Source organism: Oncorhynchus kisutch, linkage group LG6 (assembly GCF_002021735.2).
Source record: "Oncorhynchus kisutch isolate 150728-3 linkage group LG6, Okis_V2, whole genome shotgun sequence".
In the NCBI taxonomy this organism is placed as follows: Eukaryota; Metazoa; Chordata; class Actinopteri; order Salmoniformes; family Salmonidae; genus Oncorhynchus; species Oncorhynchus kisutch.
In genome coordinates this window covers 33,607,572-33,631,551 of record NC_034179.2, presented here as the reverse complement: position 1 = coordinate 33,631,551, position 23,980 = coordinate 33,607,572, and the positions used below count along the sequence as shown (strand labels likewise).

Sequence of the window (23,980 nt, the reverse complement as noted above, 5' to 3'; positions counted from 1 at the left end):
GACTACAAAGGGAAACCCAGCCGCGAGCTTACCAGTGGCGTTAGCCTACCAGATGGGCTAAATGCCCATCTGGTAGGCTTGCTTCGAGGCAAGCAACACTGATTCACGCACAAGAGCACCAGCTGGTCTGGACAACTGTGTGATCCCGCTCTCCATAGCCGATGTGAGCGAGACCTTTAAACAGGTCAACATTCACGTGTACTCAGAGCATGCGCGGACCAACTGGTAAGTGTCTTCACTGACATTTTCAACCTCTCCCTGACCGATTCTGTAATACCTACATGTTTCAATCAGTCGCTGTGCCCAAGAAGGCTTTGGTAACCTGCCTAAATGACTACCGCCCCGTAGCACTCACGTCGGTATCTATGAAGTGCTATGAAAGGCTGGTCATGGCTCACTTCAACAACATCATCCCTGAGACCCTAGACCCACTCCATTTGCATACCGCCCCAATAGATCCACAGATGACACAATCGCACTCCACACTGCCCTTTCCCACCTGGAGAAAAGGAACACCAATGTGAGAATGCTGTTCATTAAACATTCATTAAACAGCGTTTTTTATTTTGTACTTTTTTACCCCGGTCTTGTCCCATCGCTTCAACTCCCGTACGGACTCTGGAGAGGCGAAGGTCGAGAGCCATGTGTCCTCCGAAACATGACCCTGCCAAGCCGCACTGCTTCTTAACACACTGCTAGGAAACACCAACGTGTCGGAGGAAACACTATACAACTGTTGACCAAAGTCAGCTTGCATGCGCCCAGCCCTCACCAAGGAGTCGCTAATACTTAATGGGTCAAGGACATTCTGGCCGGCCAAAACCTACCTGAACAACGCTGGGCCAATTGTCTCCCGGTCACGGCAGGCTGCGACACAGCCAGGGATCGAACCCGGGTCTGTAGTAGCCTTAGACCGATGCGCCACTCGGGGTGCCAGTAAATATTTTCTTAACTCTATTTTTATTAAAACTGCATTGTTGGTTAAGGGCTTGTAAGTAAGCATTTCACTGTAAGGTCTACTACACCTTTTGTATTCTGCGCATGTGACATTTTTGTTTGATTTAATTACTTTTTATGAGGGAGTGATAGGAATCCAAAGTATGAACACTGATTGAAAAAAGAAATCATCATCATGAATCAAACAACTCCTGAAAGAGTCTTATCTAATTATAACTAGACTTTTAGCACAAAGTTATCCCGCAGCGACCCCCCCCCCCCCCCCTCCCCTTCATGTACCTTAGTTCACAGTGGCATAGGGCTGTGATAACACAGGCAGCACAATTCTGATCTTTTTGGCACTAAACTTATATTTTGCCAGTGATTGGACATAAGATCAGAATTGGGCTGCCTGTGTAAACGCAACCTTTTTAGTGCTCCACTGACTGTGTGACCATTTCACCTCCACACACTCGGGTCCCACGGGTCAGGTGAGAAGTTTTTGCCCTGTGACCTTGAGCTATATCTCCTTAACTTCTCTCTCTCAATTTAATTCAAATGGTTATCTCTCTCTCTCTCTCTATCTCTCTGTGTATCTCTCTCTCTCTGTGTCTCGGTCTCTCTCTCACTCCCTCTCCCCAGTTTTAATAAAATACATTTGTGTTTGTCACATGCGCGTGTAGGCTGGTAGACTTTACTGTGAAATACTTACTTACAAGCCCTTTCCCAATAATGCAGTGTAAAAAAAGGAAATAGTAACACAATAAAACAACAATAACGAAGCTGTATAGAAGGAGTACCAGTACCAAGTCAATGTGCTGGGGGTACGAGGTAGTTGAGGTGATTGAGGTATTTACATGTAGGAATGGGGTAAAAGTTACACATGAAGCTTAAAGTTGCACTATGCAGAAATCGCTCCACCATCTTCCTGGTTGCTAAAACTAATAGTTAGCCTAATTTCTGTTTGGGACAAAATAAGATAGTATAGTGTAGAGAATCATTGTACCATATAAACCGCTGTGAAATATATTTTCCATAAACAAAAATATTGTTGTTTCAGCTGTTTGAAGCTGGTGTACAAAACCGAAAGTAAAAGACCCCAAAACAAAACATAAGAGCGGTAAGCATAGAAATAGCTGGTCAGGTCGCCCAAGAAATTACATTTAGCCACTTTAAGGAATATGTTCCCATCTAAAGTGGCACAATACAATGTCCAAGAGAAGAAATGCCTCGACAAGCTTTCTCCCAGACCCAGACACAACCAGTACAAACAGGAAAGTTGACTCGCTTCCAGGATGGAAAAAGTACAGCAGCAGCACCGAGTTGATGTCTGCTATTTTTAGATAGTAAATTGGACTGTGAGCTCTGTGGAATGTAATGTATGTGAGTGTAGTCTGGGTGGGATTTAAGTGATAATTTGGCACCCTCTGCTGCTAGCTGGAGAGAATGCCGGGGTGGAGGTGGAATTTTGATTCCTTCGAGTGGTGGAACACACTTATTCCTCTTCCCTCCCTCCCTCCATTTTTCTGTCTGTCTATCTAAAAAGTTATCTCTCCCTCCCTCTGTCAATCTCGCTCTTTCTGTAATGCTCCTGTGTTATTTCAGAGCCAATTTGCTGTACTGTTCCCAGATGCTGTGCTGTTTCCAGCTCCCTGGTGCTAATCAATTTTTTTTATACATTAGATAGAAGTAGAGACTTCGACCTAGAAAATGGTATATCACACACTGCACTTGAGGAACAATGGGAAATGAATCCTACTTTGAAAGTTGATAAACTTGTCACCCCACTTTTGAGAAAATGCCCTGTGAATGTTTTGGTACAAATACTACAGAGCTCTTCTTTGTCTACACCTATTCAGCATCATTCACACCCTCTTAAGCCTTAGCCCCATCCATCTCTTTAAGGATTCACAGTGAAGTAAACAACCAAAGATTTCAAGACGAAAAGTGGTGAAAGTATACTGAACAAAACTATAAATGCAACATGTAAAGTGATGGTGCCATGTTTCATGAGCTGAAATAAAAGATCATTTAATGTTAATTTCTCTACCATAAGCCAAGTCTGACGTCGTTTTTGTGAATTTGGCAGTACGTCCAACTGGCCTCAACCGCAGACCACGTGTAACCACGCCAGCCCAGGACCTCCACATCCGTCTACTTCACCTGCAAGATCGTCTGAGACCAGCTACCTAGACAGCTGATGAAACTGTGGGTTTGCACAACCAAATAATTTCTGCACAAGCTGTCAGAAACGATCTCAGGGAAGCTCATCTTGTCATCCTCACCAGGATCTTGACATGACTGCAGTTTGGCGTCGTAACCAACTTCAGTGGGCAAATGGTCACTTTTGATGGCCATTGGCACGCTGGAAAAGTGTGCTCTTCACGGATGAATCCAGGTTTCAACGGTACTGGGCAGATGGCATTGTGTTGGCAAGTATTTGGCTGATGTCAGCGTTGTGAACAGAGTGCCACATGGCGGCGGGGGGGGTTCGGTATGGGCAGGAATAAGCTACGGACAACAAACACAATTGCATTTTTATCAATGGCAATTTGAATGCACAGAGATACTGTGACGAGATCCTGAGGCCCACTGTCGTGCTATTCATCCACTGCCATCACCTCATGTTTCAGCATGATAATGCATGGCCCCATGTCGCAAGGATCTGTACACAATTCCTGGAAGCTGAAAATGTCTCAGTTCATCCATGGCCATACTCACCAGACATGTCACCCATTGAGCATGTTTGGGATGCTTTGGATCGACGTGTACGACAGCCAATAATCAGCAACTTTGCACAGCCATTGAAGAGGAATGGGACAACATTCCACAAGCCACAATCAACAGCCAGATCAACTCTATGCAAAGAAGATGTCTCGCTGCATGAGGCAAATGGTGGTCACACCTGATACTGACAGGTTTTCTGATACACGCCCCTACTCTGTTACTAACAGATGCATAGCTGTGTTCCCAGTTATGTGAAATCCATAGATTAGGGCCTAATGAATTTATTTCAATTGACTGAATTAATCATATGAACTGAAATTGTTGCATTTATATTTTTTTTCAGTGTAGTAGCAAAAGGTAGTAGTAAAAATACACTATCTAGTCCTTGGCCTATATCCTAATCTGACTTTGGTGCAGGTTGTGTTGTTCTTCACATTACTGTCGGTGCTAAACACACACTATATCAAATAAAATCCATGTTTATTTGTCACATGGACAGGATACAGAAGGTGTAAGCGGTACAGCGAAATGGTTCCTGTTTGAACGCGTCAATACTACCATGCATGAATCAGCAGGTAGCTAAAGCTAACCAAATAAACAAAAAAAGAAACGTCCTCTCACTGTCAACTGCGTTTATTTTCAGCAAACTTAACGTGTAAATATTTGTATGAACATAACAATATTCAACAACTGAGACATAAACTGAACAAGTTCCAGACATGTGACTAACAGAAATTGAATAATGTGTCCCTGAACAAAGGGTGTGACATAATCAAAAGTAACTGTCAGTATCTGGTGTGGCCACCAGCTGCATTAAGTACTGCAGTACATCTCCTCGTGGACTGCACCAGATTTGCCAGTTCTTGCTGTGAGATGTTACCACACTCTTCCACCAAGGCATCTGCAAGTTTTGGGACATTTCTGTGGGGAATGGCCCTCTCCCTCACCCTCCAATCCAACAGGTCCCAGACCTGCTCAATGGGATTGAGATCCGGACTCTTCGCTGGCCATGGCAGAACACAGTCATTCCTGTCTTGCAGGAAATCACGCACAGAACGAGCAGTATGGCTGGTAGCATTGTCATGCTGGAGGGTCATGTCAGGATGAGCCTGCAGGAAGGGTACCACATGAGGGAGGAGGATGTCTTCCATGTAACGCACAGCGTTGAGATTGCCTGCAATGACAACAAGTTCAGTCCGATGATGCTGTGACACACTGCCCCAGACCATGACAGACCCTCCACCTCCAAATCAATCCTGCTCCAGAGTACAGGCCTCGGTGTAACACTAATTCCTTCAACGATAAACATGAATCCGAATGAACATCACCCCTGGTGAGACAAAACCGTGAATCTTCAGTAAAGAGCACTTTTTGCCAGTCCTGTCTGGTCCAGCGACGGTGGGTTTGTGCCCATAGGCCACGTTGTTGCCGGTGATGTCTGGTGAGGACCTGTCCATCCTCTCTCAGCCTAGATGCGGACAGACTGAGCACTGATGGAGGGATTGTGCGTTCCTGGTGTAACTCGGGCAGTTGTTGTTGCCATCCTGTACCTGTCCCGCTGGTGTGATGTTCGGATGTACCGATCCTGTGCAGGTGTTGTTACACGTGGTCTGCCACTGCGAGGACGATCAGCTGTCCGTCCTGTCTCCCTGTAGTGCTGACTTAGGCGTCTCATAGTACGGACATTGCAATTTATTGCCCTGGCCACATCTGCAGTCCTCATGCCACCTTGCAGCATGCCGAAGGCACGTTCATGCAGATGAGCAGGGACCCTGGGCATCTTTCTTTTGGTGTTTTTCTGAGTTGGTAGAAAGGCCTCTTTAGTGTCCTAAGTTTTCATAACTGTGACCTTAATTGCCTACCATCTGTAAGCTGTTGTGTCTTAACGACCGTTCCACGGGTGCATGTTCATTAATTGTTTATGGTTCATTGAACAAGCATGGGAAACAGTGTTTAAACCCTTTACAATTAAGATCTGTGAAGTTATTTGGATTTTTACTAATTATCTTTGAAAGACAGGGTCCTGAAAAAGGGACGTTTATTTTTTTGCTGAATTTAGGTTCAATGTTAGATAGCTAGCTAACATTAGGCTATCACTAGCAATGCAAATGCATTTCTAATATACAAACAATATTACTGCACAGATCATACACATAACGTTAGCTAGCGAGCCAGCCAGCTACCATTAGCTAACAGTATGCTTTAACTTGCAATGAAAACGACTTTCTGAAAAAAGTTTTATACATTTCTGAAACGTATAATATCTGAAAATGTATGTACAGTGCCTTGCGAAAGTATTCGGCCCCCTTGAACTTTGCGAACTTTTGCCACATTTCAGGATTCAAACATAAAGATATAAAACTGTATTTTTTTTTGTGAAGAATCAACAACAAGTGGGACACAATCATGAAGTGGAACGACATTTATTGGATATTTCAAACTTTTTTAACAAATCAAAAACAGAAAAATTGGGCTTGCAAAATTATTCAGCCCCTTTACTTTCAGTGCAGCAAACTCTCTCCAGAAGTTCAGTGAGGATCTCTGAATGATCCAATGTTGACCTAAATGACTAATGATGATAAATACAATCCACCTGTGTGTAATCAAGTCTCCGTATAAATGCACCTGCACTGTGATAGTCTCAGAGGTCCGTTAAAAGCGCAGAGAGCATCATGAAGAACAAGGAACACACCAGGCAGGTCCGAGATACTGTTGTGAAGAAGTTTAAAGCCGGATTTGGATACAAAAATATTTCCCAAGCTTTAAACATCCCAAGGAGCACTGTGCAAGCGATAATATTGAAATGGAAGGAGTATCAGACCACTGCAAATCTACCAAGACCTGGCCGTCCCTCTAAACTTTCAGCTCATACAAGGAGAAGACTGATCAGAGATGCAGCCAAGAGGCCCATGATCACTCTGGATGAACTGCAGAAATCTACAGCTGAGATGGGAGACTCTGTCCATAGGACAACAATCAGTTGTATATTGCACAAATCTGGCCTTTATGGAAGAGTGGCAAGAAGAAAGCCATTTCTTAAAGATATCCATAAAAAGTGTTGTTTAAAGTTTGCCACAAGCCACCTGGGAGACACACCAAACATGTGGAAGAAGGTGCTCTGGTCAGATGAAACCAAAATTGAACTTTTTGGCAACAATGCAAAACGTTATGTTTGGCGTAAAAGCAACACAGCTCATCACCCTGAACACACCATCCCCAGTGTCAAACATGGTGGTGGCAGCATCGTGGTTTGGGCCAGCTTTTCTTCAGCAGGGACAGGGAAGATGGTTAAAATGGATGGGAAGATGGATGGAGCCAAATACAGGACCATTCTGGAAGAAAACCTCATGGAGTCTGCAAAAGACCTGAAACTGGGACAGAGATTTGTCTTCCAACAGGACAATGATCCAAAACATAAAGCAAAATCTACAATGGAATGGTTCAAAAATAAACATATCCAGGTGTTAGAATGGCCAAGTCAAAGTCCAGACCTGAATCCAATCGAGAATCTGTGGAAAGAACTGAAAACTGCTGTTCACAAATGCTCTCCATCCAACCTCACTGAGCTCGAGCTGTTTTGCAAGGAGGAATGGGAAAAATGTTCAGTCTCTCGATGTGCAAAACTGATAGAGACATACCCCAAACGACTTACAGCTGTAATCGCAGCAAAAGGTGGCGCTACAAAGTATTAACTTAAGGGGGCTGAATAATTTTGCACGCCCAATTTTTCAGTTTTTGATTTGTTAAAAAAGTTTGAAATATCCAATAAATGTCGTTCCACTTCATGAATGTGTCCCACTTGTTGTTGATTCTTCACAAAAAAATACAGTTTTATATCTTTATGTTTGAAGCCTGAAATGTGGCAAAAGGTCGCAAAGATCAAGGGTGGCCGAATACTTTCGCAAGGCACTGTATAAAGCCCTTTTTACATCAGCAGATAGTGGATCATACTTTGGCTTCCCAACATAAGAGGTTATATAAGACATCATTAGTATTGTAAATGTATTCTTCTGACTGTATTTATTTTGAACAGTGATAGTTCGAAGGCTCACGGTTGATCAAGACAGGCATAATATTCTGGTTTTAAATTGAAACATCGTTGCCTTTTAACTTGCCTTTTAACTAATTTGGCATCAAACTGGTATATTTAGCCTAGGCAGGCCTTGATGGAAGCGCCTCAAGTCTCTCTTCTCTCCCCCTGTGTTGACCCGTTTAGGGCAGGTTGAGAATGCAGCTTTTCTACTTCTCCTCAGAGACCAGGTATCCCCTCTAGCCATACAATGCAGATACTGAAAGTCTGTTGGAAGAAATGTTGTAAAAACACAAGCTGAGCAGCGGGGAGTTTGTGTGTGTGTGTGTGTGTGTGTGTGTACATATGCATGTATGTACGAGAGTATTTGTGTGCGTCTGTGTGTGTGATCTGGGAGCTATCAGAAGCCGTTAGAGGGCATACAGCACTTGCTCTTTTTTCATTCTCCTTCTCTCCTCTCCTCCACACAGCCTGCGGCCTGCCCTCCTTCCATCCCTCTCCTCCTGATACATTCATCCTGTCAATGCTAAACATGTAGTTCACGGGTTCTGGATCAATAGCGCTCGGCAACCATAACTAGGAGATGTCTCGGCCTCCACCAATCGGCTGTAATGTGATGGCAGTTGCTAAGGAGCCTGGTCTATGGTGCAGACTATATTTTATACATGAGGTTTGAGGGTTTTAATGTTGCTGCTGCCCACACTAAGGGGCCCCGTGTGTGTTGTAGTAATTGCCAACAGAATGGATATGTGTCCTCTCTGTGCCCTGAAATCATGTTTTATTACACTGAGGTCGTTATGATCTGTGTTAAGCTGATTTATTTATCTATGTCTGGAGAGTGGGTCAGGACAGGGGCTCCCAACCTGTGGTCCGGGGACCCCTGGGGGTCCACAAAGATGACCTAGGGGGTTCTCGTTAAGGTATGATCCAAAAATAAGCTATTTAACGCTCATACAAATTTTCACCCAGACTAATAGTCTGATTATTTTTGTTATGAAAGTAAATGTGTCAACTCGTGGGAGAAAAAAAGGAATTTGTCCTGTTTGCTGGTGTGTGAAATGAGAGGTGTAGCTGTGTAGGGGGTCAGTGGGCTTTAAAGCTGTCTGTCTACATGGGCTTTGCTTTGTCAATTCTGATTATTTGTATATATTTTGTCCTTGGCTGAGACAGATTTGCGCAACAGACTGTGCTTAATCCCTGGAGATATTTATGTGTTCGTTCCAAGACACACACATGCACGCACGTACGGCACATGCATGCACACACACAAACACATGCGTGCAAGCAGGATCTCCCACACACACACACACACACACACACACACACAGACAGACAGACAGACAGACTGACTGACTGACTGACTGACTGACTGACTGACTGACTGACTGACTGACTCACTGACTCACTCACTCACTCACTCACTCACTCACTCACTCACTCACTCACTCACTCACTCACTCACTCACTCCTATCAGATGAGCGGTACTACTGTCTGTACTAACCCAGTCTGTACATTACCTCAGTTCTCGCTATATCTCAGCAAGTCAGAGCTGGGCTAACGGGCCAGACTCCAACACACATGTGGCTTGAGTTAGCTTCCCCCAAGATAACTTTAGGACTTGGTTCATGCTGGAAAATGTCTGCTCTGCTTGTGTGTGTGGAAGTTATGTCTTATTTGTTACATGCTATAGAGTTATGCTGCTCTAGCTCCTACAGGTGCTCCCACTTCTCCACTTTGTCATCATGTCAGCTATACAAGGTCTGGAATGTGGCAGACTCTCACTCTCTGTTTTCCATCTTTATTGCGGTCTTTCCCCCACTCTCTCTCTCCCTCTCTCTCTCTCTTTTTTTTTTATCTTGCTCTCTATCTCCCTCTCTCTGCTGGTAATGATTTGTGTGCTGCATGGTCCAGGTCTTCAGTGCACACTCAGACAGGCTCCTGACCCGCTCTTCCAATAGGCCTCCTCTTCTCTCCTCTCCAACCTCGCTCTGCTCCAGCTATCCCTTCCTGTCTCTCCACGCCATTGCTCCCCCCACTCTCCTCCCTCTTGCCTATAGGCAATTACAGCATATTTATCTCTCTTCCCTGCTTTCATCTGATCCCCCTGCTCGCCAAGGCAGCGGTGGAGGGAGGCGGCAGCTGGGCCCATGGGTCGGTTGTTCCCAGCTCCCTCCCAGTTCCCCATTCCCTCCCGGTTCCCCTCTCTGCCGCGGAGGAGAGGAGTGCGTGCAAAGCCGTTTAGGGGAAGGAAAGCTGGAACATCCGGAGGTTGGCACAGGCCCCTGTATGAGTCTAAAACCTATTGGAACGTGGAATTATCCCCCCCCCCTTTCATTGCCTCTCTCTAATTCTCTGAAGTATTTCTTTCCTCCCTGTCCAAGTCTGACAACTGCTGACTTTAAGGAATGAGTTCCAAATGAGGGGCCTGTCACTGCTGCTGCTGCTCCCCTGCCTCCTTCCTGGCTGGTTAATGTCTGTCTGTGATGGAGCTCAGAGTCAGACTCAGGGTGTCGTACTGCCTTCAGTACCTCAGTCTTGCTCCAGGTCTCTCACAGTAAAACCACATGTGACTTTCCCCTTGGCCCCATTCCAGTGTGTGTGTTTTTGTCCCCCGCGATGAAATCGAAGAGGGGACTGTGTATCTGTCTACGTTCGTTTGTATGTTCGTTCGTACATTAGTCACAAGCGATATCTCAGACAGCACTGGCCCAATTTTTAGGAAACTTGGGTGAATGATGTGGCTTGCCATAGAGATCCATAGAGATTACGCTGATCAGCCAGATGGTGGCGTTATAACAAGAGATTGAAAATATTAACTTTGAAATGTCACGCCCCTCACCCAGTTTTACCTAAAGTCATGAAATTCGGTACATAGGTCCCGCTACTCACAAGTAACAGATTTGCCCCAGGGACCTGTAATGTCCACCATGATGAATTTTCCGCCATTTTGAATTTTGTGAAAAACACCTACAATGCTACTCTTCTGGCACCTAATGACCGATCTGCACAAAACTTGATATGTGTTATCTATGGACAAAGGTCTATCAATGCAATATTTTCAAGACTAGTACCTAAGACCACATGGCTTATTGACTAATAAAAATTAATGTGGGCGTTGTCTGGCACATAAATGCATATAAATCAATCAAGGATATTCGTATTGAAACACAATTTGGTACACATCTTGCAAACACTGTCAAGACTCAACATATGCAAGAACATTCCTATTGTCCACACGGTACCACTATAACAAGCACATGTTTATATCTCTTGATCCTTTTGACTCAGAGTGCTGAAATTTGGCGCACATGCTCAAGGAAATTAGTCTAGCTAACCCACGCAATATCTCAGACACTACTGGCCCGACTTTGAAGAAACTTGAATGAATGATGCGTCTTGCCATGGAGATCCAGCATTTTCAAAATTGATAGACCCAAGGGGTCAACTGAATCAACTGAAATTCCAAACATTGAACAAGAAAATCTCCTGTCCTGTTTGAGGTTGAATTGTTATCACTAATTGGCCCAAGGGGGGAGCTGCATCATTCGTGGGGGAAACATGTTTACTGTTGCCTTGTTTTTTTTTACATGTAAAGGAAGTGTAAGGAAAGGATACTGATAGTAAGACAGTAGGGTAAAGGGTCTGAATACTTACGTAAATAAGGTATTTCTGTTTTTAGTTTTTAATACATTTGCAAAAATTCTAAAAACGTGTTTTTTGCTTCATGATTATGGTGTATTGTGTGTAGATTGATGAGGGGGGAAAATAATTTGACACATTTTAGAATAAGGCTGTAACTTAACAGAATGTGGAAAAATGGCCTGAATAATATTTGAATGTACTGTATATTTGCCAATTGTATAAGTGCTCAGAAAGTTACTTTGAACCTGAATGCAAAGAGATAAAGGTGCTCAAACTTGACCCTTTTTGTATACCCCACCATTTGTATTTTATTTACGTATTATTTAACTATTCATTTATACCCCAACATACCATGGGACCATCCGTCTTCATCACTGGAAAAGATACGGTTGAGATTGATTGTTTAAAAGCTTACAAACAGGGTTGTCAAACTATTTGGTCATTTCTGGAGAAAAATAGAAATGGTAATTTTTTGAACCTTTAACATCAGATACCTAAAAACACATAAAAAAAGAAAACATTTAATCATATTCGCAAATTCCTTGGTGTCCACATCAACAACAAATTAGATTGGTCCAAACACACCAAGACAGTCGTGAAGAGGGCACGACAATGTCTATTCCCCCTCAGGAAACTAAAAAGATTTGGCATGGGTCCTGAGATCCTCAAAAGGTTCTACAGCTGCAACATCGAGAGCATCCTGACCGGTTGCACCACTGCCTGGTACGGCAATTGCTCGGCCTCCGACCGCAAGGCACTTCAGAGGGTAGTGCGTATGGCTCAGTCATAGTGGGAATAAAATGTACATTTGAACTTTCAAATGGTACCATTAAATATGGTTGGAGTGCCACAAATTCATGGATGTCGACTTGAATGGGAAAATCTGTTGTTTTAAATTATATTGTCAATCCCCCATAAGAAATGATAAATAATAGAATAGGGATGGCCATTTAAGTTCATATTCAGCAATGGGTGGACTGGCAGTCGTCTTTGTGGTAGTTCATTCTATGAATTATATTTCTATGATTTAAATGACACCCACCCTGTATTCAAGAGCATGTTGTGTCTCAATTGATGACGGGCACAACACAAAAACCTCAGATGATGTAGAATAGGGTCGAAGCTACAACATTATGCCAATATGAAAGAAATTGGACTTTGTGTTTTTAGATCATTTACAGTGCCTTGCGAAAGTATTCGGCCCCCTTGAACTTTGCGACCTTTTGCCACATTTCAGGCTTCAAACATAAAGATATAAAACTGAATTTTTTTGTGAAGAATCAACAACAAGTGGGACACAATCATGAAGTGGAACGACATTTATTGGATATTTCAAACTTTTTTAACAAATCAAAAACTGAAAAATTGGGCGTGCAAAATTATTCAGCCCCTTTACTTTCAGTGCAGAAAACTCTCTCCAGAAGTTCAGTGAGGATCTCTGAATGATCCAATGTTGACCTAAATGACTAATGATGACAATACAATCCACCTGTGTGTAATCAAGTCTCCGTATAAATGCACCTGCACTGTGATAGTCTCAGAGGTCCGTTAAAAGCGCAGAGAGCATCATGAAGAACAAGGAACACACCAGGCAGGTCCGAGATACTGTTGTGAAGAAGTTTAAAGCCGGATTTGGATACAAAACGATTTCCCAAGCTTTAAACATCCCAAGGAGCACTGTGCAAGCGATAATATTGAAATGGAAGGAGTATCAGACCACTGCAAATCTACCAAGACCTGGCCGTCCCTCTAAACTTTCAGCTCATACAAGGAGAAGACTGATCAGAGATGCAGCCAAGAGGCCCATGATCACTCTGGATGAACTGCAGAGATCTACAGCTGAGGTGGGAGACTCTGTCCATAGGACAACAATCAGTCGTATATTGCACAAATCTGGCCATTATGGAAGAGTGGCAAGAAGAAAGCCATTTCTTAAAGATATCCATAAAAAGTGTCGTTTAAAGTTTGCCACAAGCCACCTGGGAGACACACCAAACATGTGGAAGAAGGTGCTCTGGTCAGATGAAACCAAAATTGAACTTTTTGGCAACGATGTAAAACGTTATGTTTGGCGTAAAAGCAACACAGCTCATCACCCTGACCACACCATCCCCACTGTCAAACATGGTGGTGGCAGCATCATGGTTTTTGGGCCTGGTTTCTTCAGCAGGGACAGGGAAGATGGTTAAAATTGATGGCAAGATGGATGGAGCCAAATACAGGACCATTCTGGAAGAACCTGATGGAGTCTGCAAAAGACCTGAGACTGGGACGGAGATTTGTCTTCCAACAAGACAATGATCCAAAACATAAAGCAAAATCTACAATGGAATGGTTCAAAAATAAACATATCCAGGTGTTAGAATGGCCAAGTCAAAGTCCAGACCTGAATCCAATCGAGAATCTGTGGAAAGAACTGAAAACTGCTGTTCACAAATGCTCACAAATGCTCTCCATCCAACCTCACTGAGCTCGAGCTGTTTTGCAAGGAGGAATGGGAAAAAAATTCAGTCTCTCGATGTGCAAAACTGATAGAGACATACCCCAAGCGACTTACAGCTGTAATCGCAGCAAAAGGTGGCGCTACAAAGTATTAACTTAAGGGGGCTGAATAATTTTGCACGCCCAATTTTTCAGTTTTTGATTTGTTAAAAAAGTTTGAAATATCCAATAAATGTCGTTCCACTTCATGATTGTGTCCCACTTGTTGTTGATTCTTCACAAAAAAATACAGTTTTATATCTTTATGTTTGAAGCCTGAAATGTGGCAAAAGGTCGCAAAGTTCAAGGGGGCCGAATACATTCGCAAGGCACTGTACGTTAGAGTTTAAGTTGTATATTTTTAAAAAAGAAATATTTTGACAACCCTGTTTGTGAGCTTTTAAATGATATCAAACTTATCCATGTCCTCATCACTGGACAATATAAATGGTTATCTCATGGTATGGTGGGGTATGCAAAAAGGGTCAACTTTGAGCACCTTTATCTCCTGAATGTTTCAATGTAATGGTGTTATGACGCGATTAATAATCATCATTATGATATGCTAATGAAGCTAGGCCTGATTTAAGTGAATGTAGATCTCAGAGCTCTAGGGGCTGTTCCTTAGCAGTGGTTGGTTGTGTGAGAACTGAGAAGGGGAGCAGAGCGTGACATTTTCACAGCTCCAGAGGGCCAAGAGTGTCTTGCCCACTCAACTAAACATTAATAGGATACATTTTCCCAGAGACTGAGCCAAGCTCGCATCACTTACAGTCTATTTGCCCTCCGCTCCCACCTTAGCACACTCAAATGTGTGCTCTATATGCTCGAACACACACACACACACACACCCTGGCATTGTTAGAGCAGTTACAGAGATTGTCGATTGTGTAACACTTTCTTTCAGTCACGACATCCGCTCGCTCTCTCAGTCAAATGTGAGACTGGGAGGCAGGGGAAGCAGTGCCATTACCAGAGCTGGTACTAACTGCTCTCTGGGAGGTAGGCAGGAGGGCAGACAGCCTCACGCCATGGCTCACTGCACTGCTGCCTCTCTGACAGGAGTCAGGACAGGTCACTATCATCATGCAAGCCAGGGTGGCACAGCAGGACACGGCAAAGAGCAGCATGGACTGGAGCACAGGGCCAAGCACTCAGGTTGAAGCAGATGGGGACATCATGGCAGACAGGGGTGCGCTGATTCTATGGTGATGAAGCACAACCACTATGGATACTGCAGATTCTTTCTGCTGATCTAGTCAGAGCCAGTCTGCTAGTGATTTGTGTTTTGTTGTCCTTTCCTGTTTAGGGATAGTCCACCACCATGTTAGTAATGCTCTCTCTCTACAGCCTCAGTGGGCTTTACCCAGAAGAGGAAACCTCAAGAAGCTTAATGCCAGTGCTTACAGCAAGTCGTCTTTGCCAGGGCAGACTCATGCCCTAATCCTGTATGTTAGAAGAGAGGACAGGGGTATAACTAGATTTTCTGAGTGGGCCCTGTCTCTGGCTCAGTCCCCTGTCTCTCCCTCTTATCTAGCCATCAGAGAGGGGCTGCAGTACGCTAATATCAGTAGTAGCAGGAAGAGCCCTTTGTGCAGAGCCTGGGGAGGGGAAGGAAAGAACTGGAAGAGAGGAAACAACATAACCCCATCCTGTGCCCTGCCGTGCCATAGCAGGCCACTTCCTCCCGGTGCGTGCAGCTACATTAAATAGCTCAGTTGGAGAGTGTTGGGTCTGGACCTGCTTAACATGCATGCTCAAGTCTCATTAAGCTCTGCACTCACACAATGATTCTTAATGAATATCTCTCTGTATCACCCCTAACCATCGACGAGCCAGGTAACAGCCCTGGGCGGCCGGAGAGGAAGGAATCGGAAATGTAGCAAATGGGTGTTGTAGTGTTGTGCGTTTGAAGAAATCCCTTCTTCCTATTCCCCCCTCTGTCTTTTTCTCTCTCCCCTTCTCTTTTTCCCCCGGCTTGATTATGTAAGAGGATATGTTACTTTCGATAGAGTACCGCTACATTAGCCCCCAGAGAGCTTAAAAGATTAAAGGAACCACTAAAAGCATTTAGGGAAGTGAAGGGGAAGTTTGTGCATGAGGGGCTTTGGGCTGGAGGAAGAGGCTTTTTTCTTCTTCGTCGTCTTCCACGGCAGGCAGCAGGTTTAGCGGAAAATTGTAGCCGGGGCTCAGGCTTTGTAGTGGAGGACTCTGGAACATCTGGGCTGATGTAGCTGAGAAAGGAGAGGAGAGCGACGCTCACCCCCCTGTGTAATCCTGTTAGCGCGCCCAAGGCGCTGGCTGAGTGTGTGGGGACTGGGGAGGCATACACACACACACACACACTCTCGCTCTCTCTCTCCAGGAGATTGTGCTCTCTCTTTCTCTCTCTCCAGGAGATTGTGCTCTCTCTTTCTCTCTCTCACTGCAGGAGATTGTGTGCCTCCAGCTGAGAGGCATCTGTATAGTTAGGCAGACAGCTTGGGGCCTCCTCTCTCAGCCTTCTAAGCAGCTCCTCTCCTTGGTTCCTCTGTTGGGCCCCTGGGATGAAGGCATTTTTCAGGGAACAGATGAGAAAGAAAACATACTTCTCATAGCACAGAATGGCATGATTTTACCAGGTTTAGATTGTCCTCATCTCATACCCCATCAGGCAGCAGTGTACTGTGGTGCTCGGTGTACTGAGCCATGCATTAAACAATGTTCTGTTCTTTCTCACATGATTCTACTCTACTAAATTCAATTTTAATGATCTTATTTCATGATGTGTTTAATTGTTAAGCTAAAATCCCAAAAGCGGCTGTAGATAACCTTTTGATATCTACAGCAAATGCTCATTACACTCACACGCACTAACAGAGTAAAACTATTCTACAGACTAACAGCATGGTCCATGCTCTGTGTTTTCTCTCTCTCTCTGTTGTTGTTGTTGTGCATCATGCTCTACTCTCTTGCTAATGCACACCAGGCTGTGGATGGAATGGGGTGCTGTGGGTTTTGTTGTTCTCTGGTGATTCAGGCACAGTGCTGGCCGTGGGGCATACAGCCAAGCGTGTGCATGTGTATGTGGGAAGGGAGCGGGCAGGGAGGCAGGCAGACTGTCACTAAGCATTACAGGCACCGTGGACTCCCTGTGCACGACACGAGGTCTGGATGAGGAGCCAACTCAGCACAGCCTGAGGGGGTCCTGGGGTTATACTCACACCCCTCCCCTGTTTAAATGTGCAGATTGTGTTTTACTGTGTTTATAACATCCCCAGTGATGACATAAGCCCACCTGACAAGAATTCGCTGCGTAGGCCTTGAAATGGAACCCAAACCGTGTGTATACTTAACATGTGTTTACGCTTCATTTGTTTGTTTTTGCAGTCTGGAGAGAAAATGAGTCCCTTGAAGATGAATTTGTCTTTAAACGATGGAGCCTGGTGAGGGTATTGCCCCAAGTGAACCCACATTTTGGGTCTGAGTGTGCTTATTGCTGGAACATATAACACATTGTTAGCCTTTTCTTTACAACATTGCAATTTATATTTGGCTTTTATACCTGGGAACTTGAAACTGCTTTAAAATAATATACTATGTACTGTCTTTCACTGCAATGCATCCTATCTTGTCCCAAATAATGCCTCTCTGGTTCTCCGTGGATAATAACTCATTTTGGTTATGATTCATTCATCATGTTTGTAGCAACATAAGCTATTTCTGTGTAGCGATGGATGGATTGCTTTTCAATAGACATGTTGCTGTTACTTGTTAGGTTGCAAAATGTGGATAATTCCTCTGGGATAACCCTATTATAGCTCTGGCAGATATTTCACACCACTGTCCCAGATGACATAATTCTATACACAATGCAGCAGTGTGTGTGTGATCCTGACCTGATGTGCTACTAAGGAGATTGACAGAATGTAAACACAACCAGGGTGGCCCGCTGGCCCCATCTGAGCTATGTGTATATGGCCATTTTTAGACCTCTTGTTCTCTTCCTCCTACAGTATAGAGAAGACTAGTGGGACTGGCTCGTCATAACCCATTCCCTCAATGCTTGTATGGTGTTTGAAGATGGCATAGTGGACAGTAGAGCAATAATGACTTTTCCTTTCGACTTTTTTGAAAGTTTAAATTATAAGAACGAGTCTGGAAGATCAAAGTTTAGCTTAATCTGATCTGATATGTCCATGACAGCCTTTGACTGAATATGTACTGCTGGACGCAGTTGTTCAATAGTCTGAATTAGGGCTGTCCCCGACAAAAGCAAATTGTGGTCGACAGAGAGCCGTCCTGTTCTTTCGACCAATCGATTATTTTTCCATGTATACTGTAGACAGACACACCCTAAGTATTTGAATAAAATCACTTGACTTTTTCCACATTTTGTTACTTCACAGCCTTTTTTAAAAATTGATCAAATGTCTACACACAATACCCCATAATGGCAAAGCGAAAACAGGATTTTAGAAATTTTATCAGATGTATTAAACATAAAAAACATAAATACCATATTGACATAAGTATTCAGATCCTTTGCTATGAGACTCGAAATTGAACTCAGGTGCATCCTGTTTACATTGATCATCCTTTACCTGTGGTAAATTCAATTGATTGAACATGATTTGGAAAGGCACACACCTGTCTATATAAGCTCCCACAGTTGACAGTGCATGTCAGGTCAAAAACCAAGCCATGAGGTCAAAATAATTGTCTGTAGAGCTCTGAGACAGGATTTTGTTGAGGCACAGATCTGGGGAAGGGTACCAAAACATTTCTGCAGCATTGACGGTCCCCAAGAACACAGTGGCCTTCATCATTCTTAAATTAAAGAAGTTTGGAACCACCAAATCTCTTCCTAGAGCTGCCGACCGGCCAATCCGTGCAATTGGTGGAGAAGGATCTTGGTCAGGGAGGTGACCAAGAATCCAATGGTCACTCTGACAGAGCTCCAGAGGTCCTCTGTGGAGATGGGAGAACCTTTCAGAAGGACAACCATCTCTGCAGCACCCCACCAATCAGGCCTTATTGGTAGAGTGGCCAGACAGAAGCCACTCCTCAGTAAAAGGCACATGTCAGCCCGCTTGGAGTACTCAGGCCATAAGAAACAAGATTTTCTGGTCTGATGAAACCAAGTTTGAACTCCTTGACCTGAATAACAAGCGTCACGTCTAGAGAAACCTTGCACCATCCCTACGGTGAAGCATGGTGGTGGCACCATCATGCTGTTTTCAGTGGCAGGGACTGGGAGACTAGTCAGGATCGAGGGACAGATGAACAGTGCAAAGTACAGAGAGATCCTTGGTAATGGATTAGTCCACTCAGACAGGTGCAAATCAGACACGTGTCTTGTGCACCATGAAAAATAAATTTATAATTGCGTCTGCTCGACTAAAGAAATCTTGGTCGACCAACAGCCTATCGACCAAACAATCGACCAGTTGACTAAACGGGGTCAGCTTCTTCTTTTTTTATTTTTTAACAAATGTAAAATGCCTTGCTAGAGATCTATGGAGAAAACACAAAGATACTATACTTTATTCATATGAGGAGTGCAGCAACTACAGGGAAAGATCAAGAAAGGGCTTTAATGAGGTTAGAAAGAAAGAGCTCTGTTACATAGGGCATAAAACAGAGAGCCAAGGAGAGAGAAAAAAATATGTTGAATGAAGAGGGAAGATTAAGAGGTTGAGGGGAGGGAGAGAGAGAGAGGGGAGAGAGAGAGGGGGGAGAGGGGGGGGGGGCAGAGAGGAGGAGGTTGGTACATTAATGTGTGTAGTCAGTCGAGGACAGGAATAGGACAGAACGCCCTTCTTACTGCCATCTGCTACTAGTGATGTACACAGCTGAAGTCCATCTGAGGAGAGGTCCTGTCAGCCTGCCAAGCCTGCTGCACCACACACACTCACTGCATACCGTGCACACCACACCAGAGAGAGAGAAAGGGAGTGAGAGAGACGGGGGAAGCATAGAGGATAAAGAACAGAAGCAGGAGAAAGAAGAAGCTGGTGCTTTGGCTGTTTTCTAGCTGTGTGACTTATTGTGTCACTGTTGCTGTGTGATTCCTTGTGGAAAATACTTATTGACTTGTTCCCTTCCTGTCGGCACGCTGAATCATCCAGGGACAGCAGACGGAGGCAGGATGATCAAGTCCAGTTGGTTCTATGTCAAGTTCAAATACAATGAAAAGGTAAGTTGATGAGCTGTTGGTTTTTGGTTTTCTTCTTATTGATTTCTGGCCAAAACGTAGTGCACTATATAGGGAAAAGAGTACCATTTGGGACATAGCCTTAGCTTTTGACCTTTAGCATATAGCCATAACTTTTATGTCCCTAGTGGGATGTTTGGCACACTTTGTTGTTGCTGACAATCCTGCTTTGACAACACAGGGGAGAGGTATGTCTTTATTATTTAAGTTGCTCATACTTTATTCAACATAATGTCTTACCAGCATTTTGAGACCATGAATATTCGATGCTTTTTTAATGTCTCTCTCAAGGCTGTGTTTTAAATTCAGATTTTATGTTAGGAAATGTGAAAAGTGGGGCTAAATAGGGATATGGATTATGTAATTTTGCCCACGGGAATTTTGGCTTGAGATATGTGTCCATAGCTTGAATTGTATTTATTTATTTATATTGATCCCACTTTCATCCAATTTCAATCTCTCACATCTACAGCTAGGGCATGAACCTCTCCTGTGTGGTGGCAAGGTGTTGAAGATTTAATGCTGAACATAAACCCACTTATTTTTCAGTGGGCATTGCATATAGTCACTTCTTAATCCCCACTGATATGTATCAAAGTAGTGTAGTGGAGGTATACGCTGTATCAATTAATATATATATACTTTTTATTTATTTAACCTTTATTTAACTAGGCAAGTCAGTTAAGAACAATGGATATTGCCGAAAATACCATTCTACATGCAAGTGGTTTCATGGACAGAGATGGAAATATCCATAAGAAATGTAGAAAGAGGGGCCTCCAGAGTGGCGCAGCAGTCTAAGGCACTACATCGCAGTGCTAGAGGCATCACTACAGATCTGGGTTCGATCCCGGGCGGTATCACAACCGGCTGTGATCGGGAGTCCCATAGGGCGCCACACAATTGGCCCAGCGTCATCTGGGTTAGGGGACGGTTTGGCCGGGGGTGCTTTACTTGGCTCATTGCGCTTTAGTGACTCCATGTGGCAGGCCTGGTGCCGACAGGCTGACCCCCGGTCGTCAGATGAACAGAGTTTCCTCCGACACATTGGTGCGGCTGTCTTCCGGGTTATGCGGGCGGGTGTTAAGAAGCACAGTTTGGCGTGTCATGTTTTAGAGGATGCATGACTTGATCTTCGCCTCCCAAGCCCGTTGGGGAGTTGCAGCAATTAGACAAGATCGAATTTGGGGAGAGATGGTTTGGGATGATTTGGACCGCAGAGTGAAGGAAAAGCAGCCAACAAGTGCTCAGCATACAGTTGAAGTCGGAAGTTTACATACACCTTAGCCCAGTGGTTCTTAACCTGGGTTCGATCGAACCCCAGGGGTTCGGTGAGTCAGTCTCAGGGGTTCGGCGGAGGTCAAGACACACATCCGACTCATATGATTCGTGATGACACGCCCCGCTTGGCCATCATTGGCTGCAGGTGATCACGCTACATCGCTTGGCCTATCTGTGCTGCAGGGAATTTGGTGCGCTCAGAAGTCGACTTGTGACTGTCGTGATGGTACGTCTTGTGATTTCTTTCTTAATATTTGAATCCCTTCATACTTACTATGTCGAGCAAAAAAATAAAGTGGTCCGACGAATATGTACAATATGGATTCACATGTATAACGGAACATGATGGGAGTCAGCGACCTAACTGCATGATTTGCAATGCTAAGTTGAGCAATTCTAGTCTAGCACCGGCAAAACTAAGAGAACACTTCCTTAAGCTGCATGGAGATGGAAAATACAAGAACACAACGCTCGCTGAATTCAAGGTGAAGAGAGCCAGATTCGATGAAAAGGCTACTCTGCCTGTTCTTGGCTTTGTACCCATCAACAAACCGATCCTCACAGCATCGTACGAAGTTGCTTACCTGATCGCAAAGCAGGGCAAACCACACACCATTGGTGAAACACTCATAAAACCAGCTGTGTTGAAGATGGCGAATATCATACTGGGAAAAGAGGCTGAAGTTAAGTTATCCCAAATTCCTCTTTCAAATGACACCATCAGTGACAGAATAGAGGACATGAGCAAAGACATCTTGGCTCAAGTAGTTGCAGATCTGATTTCAAGCCCGGCAAAATTCAGCCTTCAACACAATGAGACCACAGACATTTCCAATCTAAGCCAGCTTGCTGTATTCGTGCGCTATGTGAAAGACAACGTGATAAAGGAAGATTTTTTATTTTGTAAGCCTCTTACAACAACAACTAATGCAGCCGATGTGAAGAAACTTGTGGATGACTTCTTCAAAGACAACAATCTTTCGTGGGATATGGTTTCTGCAGTTTGTTCGGACGGAGCTCCAGTCATGCTGGGAAGAAAGTCTGGTTTTGGTACGCTAGTGAAAGCCGATGCACCACACATCATTGTTACGCATTGTATTCTGCACAGGCATGCGTTGGCAACAAAAACCTTGCCTACAAAACTAGCAGAAGTAATACAAATTGTAGTGGAATGCGTGAACTATGTGCGAACTAGTGCTCTGAGGCACCGCATCTTCAGTGCGCTGTGTAAAGAAATGGGCTCTGAATTCGAGGTACTTCTGTACCATTCTAACATTTGGTGGTTATCCCGGGGACAGGTGCTGAATTGTGATTTTGCTGTGCGTATGGAATTAGCCCTGTTTTTGCAAGAGCACCAACATTGTCATGCAGATTGCTTCAAAAATTGTGAGTTCATTCTCATTTTAGCGTACATGGCTGATATCTTCACAGCTCTCAATCATCTCAATCAAAAGATGCAGGGCGGTGGAGTCAACATCATCGAAGTGGAGGAAAACCTGAAGGTTTTAAAAAAAAAAGCTACCGTTATGGAAACGACGAACAGAGAACGATAACTTTGCAAACCTTCCCCTGCTGGACGACTGTGTAAGTAAGATCGAAGATGTATCTGGAATCGGAGACATTTCTGTACCTTCGGGAACTGAAGCAAGCAATTGCCACGCACTTAGATGAGCTTGCAAAGTCTCTCCACGGATACTTCCCTACAAGAGAGTCATATCCAGCATGGGTGAGACAGCCGTTCACATTTAGTGTTGAGACAACAGATGTCAATGATGAATACCTCGATGAAATCATTGAAATTCAGCAGAGCCAGGTTCAACAGCAACTCTTCAGAACAACAACGCTTTCAACGTTTTGGTGTCAAGAAATGGTAACGTACCCTGTTATTGCTAAGAAAGCTCTGGAGATTTTCATACCGTTTGTTACAACATATCTTTGCAAGCAAATCCTTTTCGAGGATGCTGGACATAAAAACAAAGAAAAGGAACAGACTTTGTTGCGAAAATGACATGAGAGTGGCACTTGCCAAGGTGAAGCCGCGCATTTCTGAACTGGTTTTTGAAAGGCAACAGCAGAAGTCAAACTGATTTGCAGCAAATATTCATTATAATGTTTTTGTTTATGTGTGAAAATCATGTTTTGATGATTTTGTTCTTTGAACACAGTGATGTTGATGTTCATTTTGTGCACCAGTAAACTATGTTTTGACTTTGAAAAAATCATATTTTATTTTTCCAATTAAGAAGGGTTCAATGAATGTGCATATGAAACTGGTGGGGTTCAGTACTTAGCCAAATACATTTAAACTCTGTTTTTCACAATTCCTGACATTTAATCCTAGTTAAAATGCCCTGTCTTGGGTCAGTTAGGATCACCACTTTATTTTAAGAATGTGAAATGTCAGAATAATAGTAGAGAGAGTGATTTATTTCAGCTTTTATTTATTTCATCCCATTCTCAGTGGGTCAGAAGTTTACATACACTCAATTAGTATTTGGTAGCATTGCCTTTAAATTGTTTAACTTGAGTCAAACGTTTCGGGTAGCCTTCCACAAGCTTCCGACAATAAGTTGGAGAATTTTGGCCCATTCCTCCTGACAGAGCTGGTGTAACCGAGTCAGGTTCGTAGGCCTCCTTGCTCACACACGATTTTTCAGTTCTGCCTACAACTTTCTATTGGATTGAG

At 43.8% G+C, this 23,980-nt stretch overlaps 1 protein-coding gene across 9 annotated transcripts in view; it reads left to right on the top strand.

The window, feature by feature from the left end:
* auts2a (activator of transcription and developmental regulator AUTS2 a) overlaps nt 1-23,980 on the top strand; it is a 489,911-nt gene that overhangs the window by 147,577 nt on the left and 318,354 nt on the right. The window contains exon 1 of one of the 9 annotated variants that reach the window (XM_031826637.1): nt 19,746-19,995. The exons of the other annotated variants lie outside the window; for them this stretch is intronic. Within the exon in view, the coding sequence (XP_031682497.1) occupies nt 19,948-19,995 (48 nt within the window). The 5' untranslated portion in view covers nt 19,746-19,947. Of the gene's footprint in view, nt 1-19,745; nt 19,996-23,980 lie in introns of those variants that run through there. 9 annotated transcript variants of the gene reach the window in all.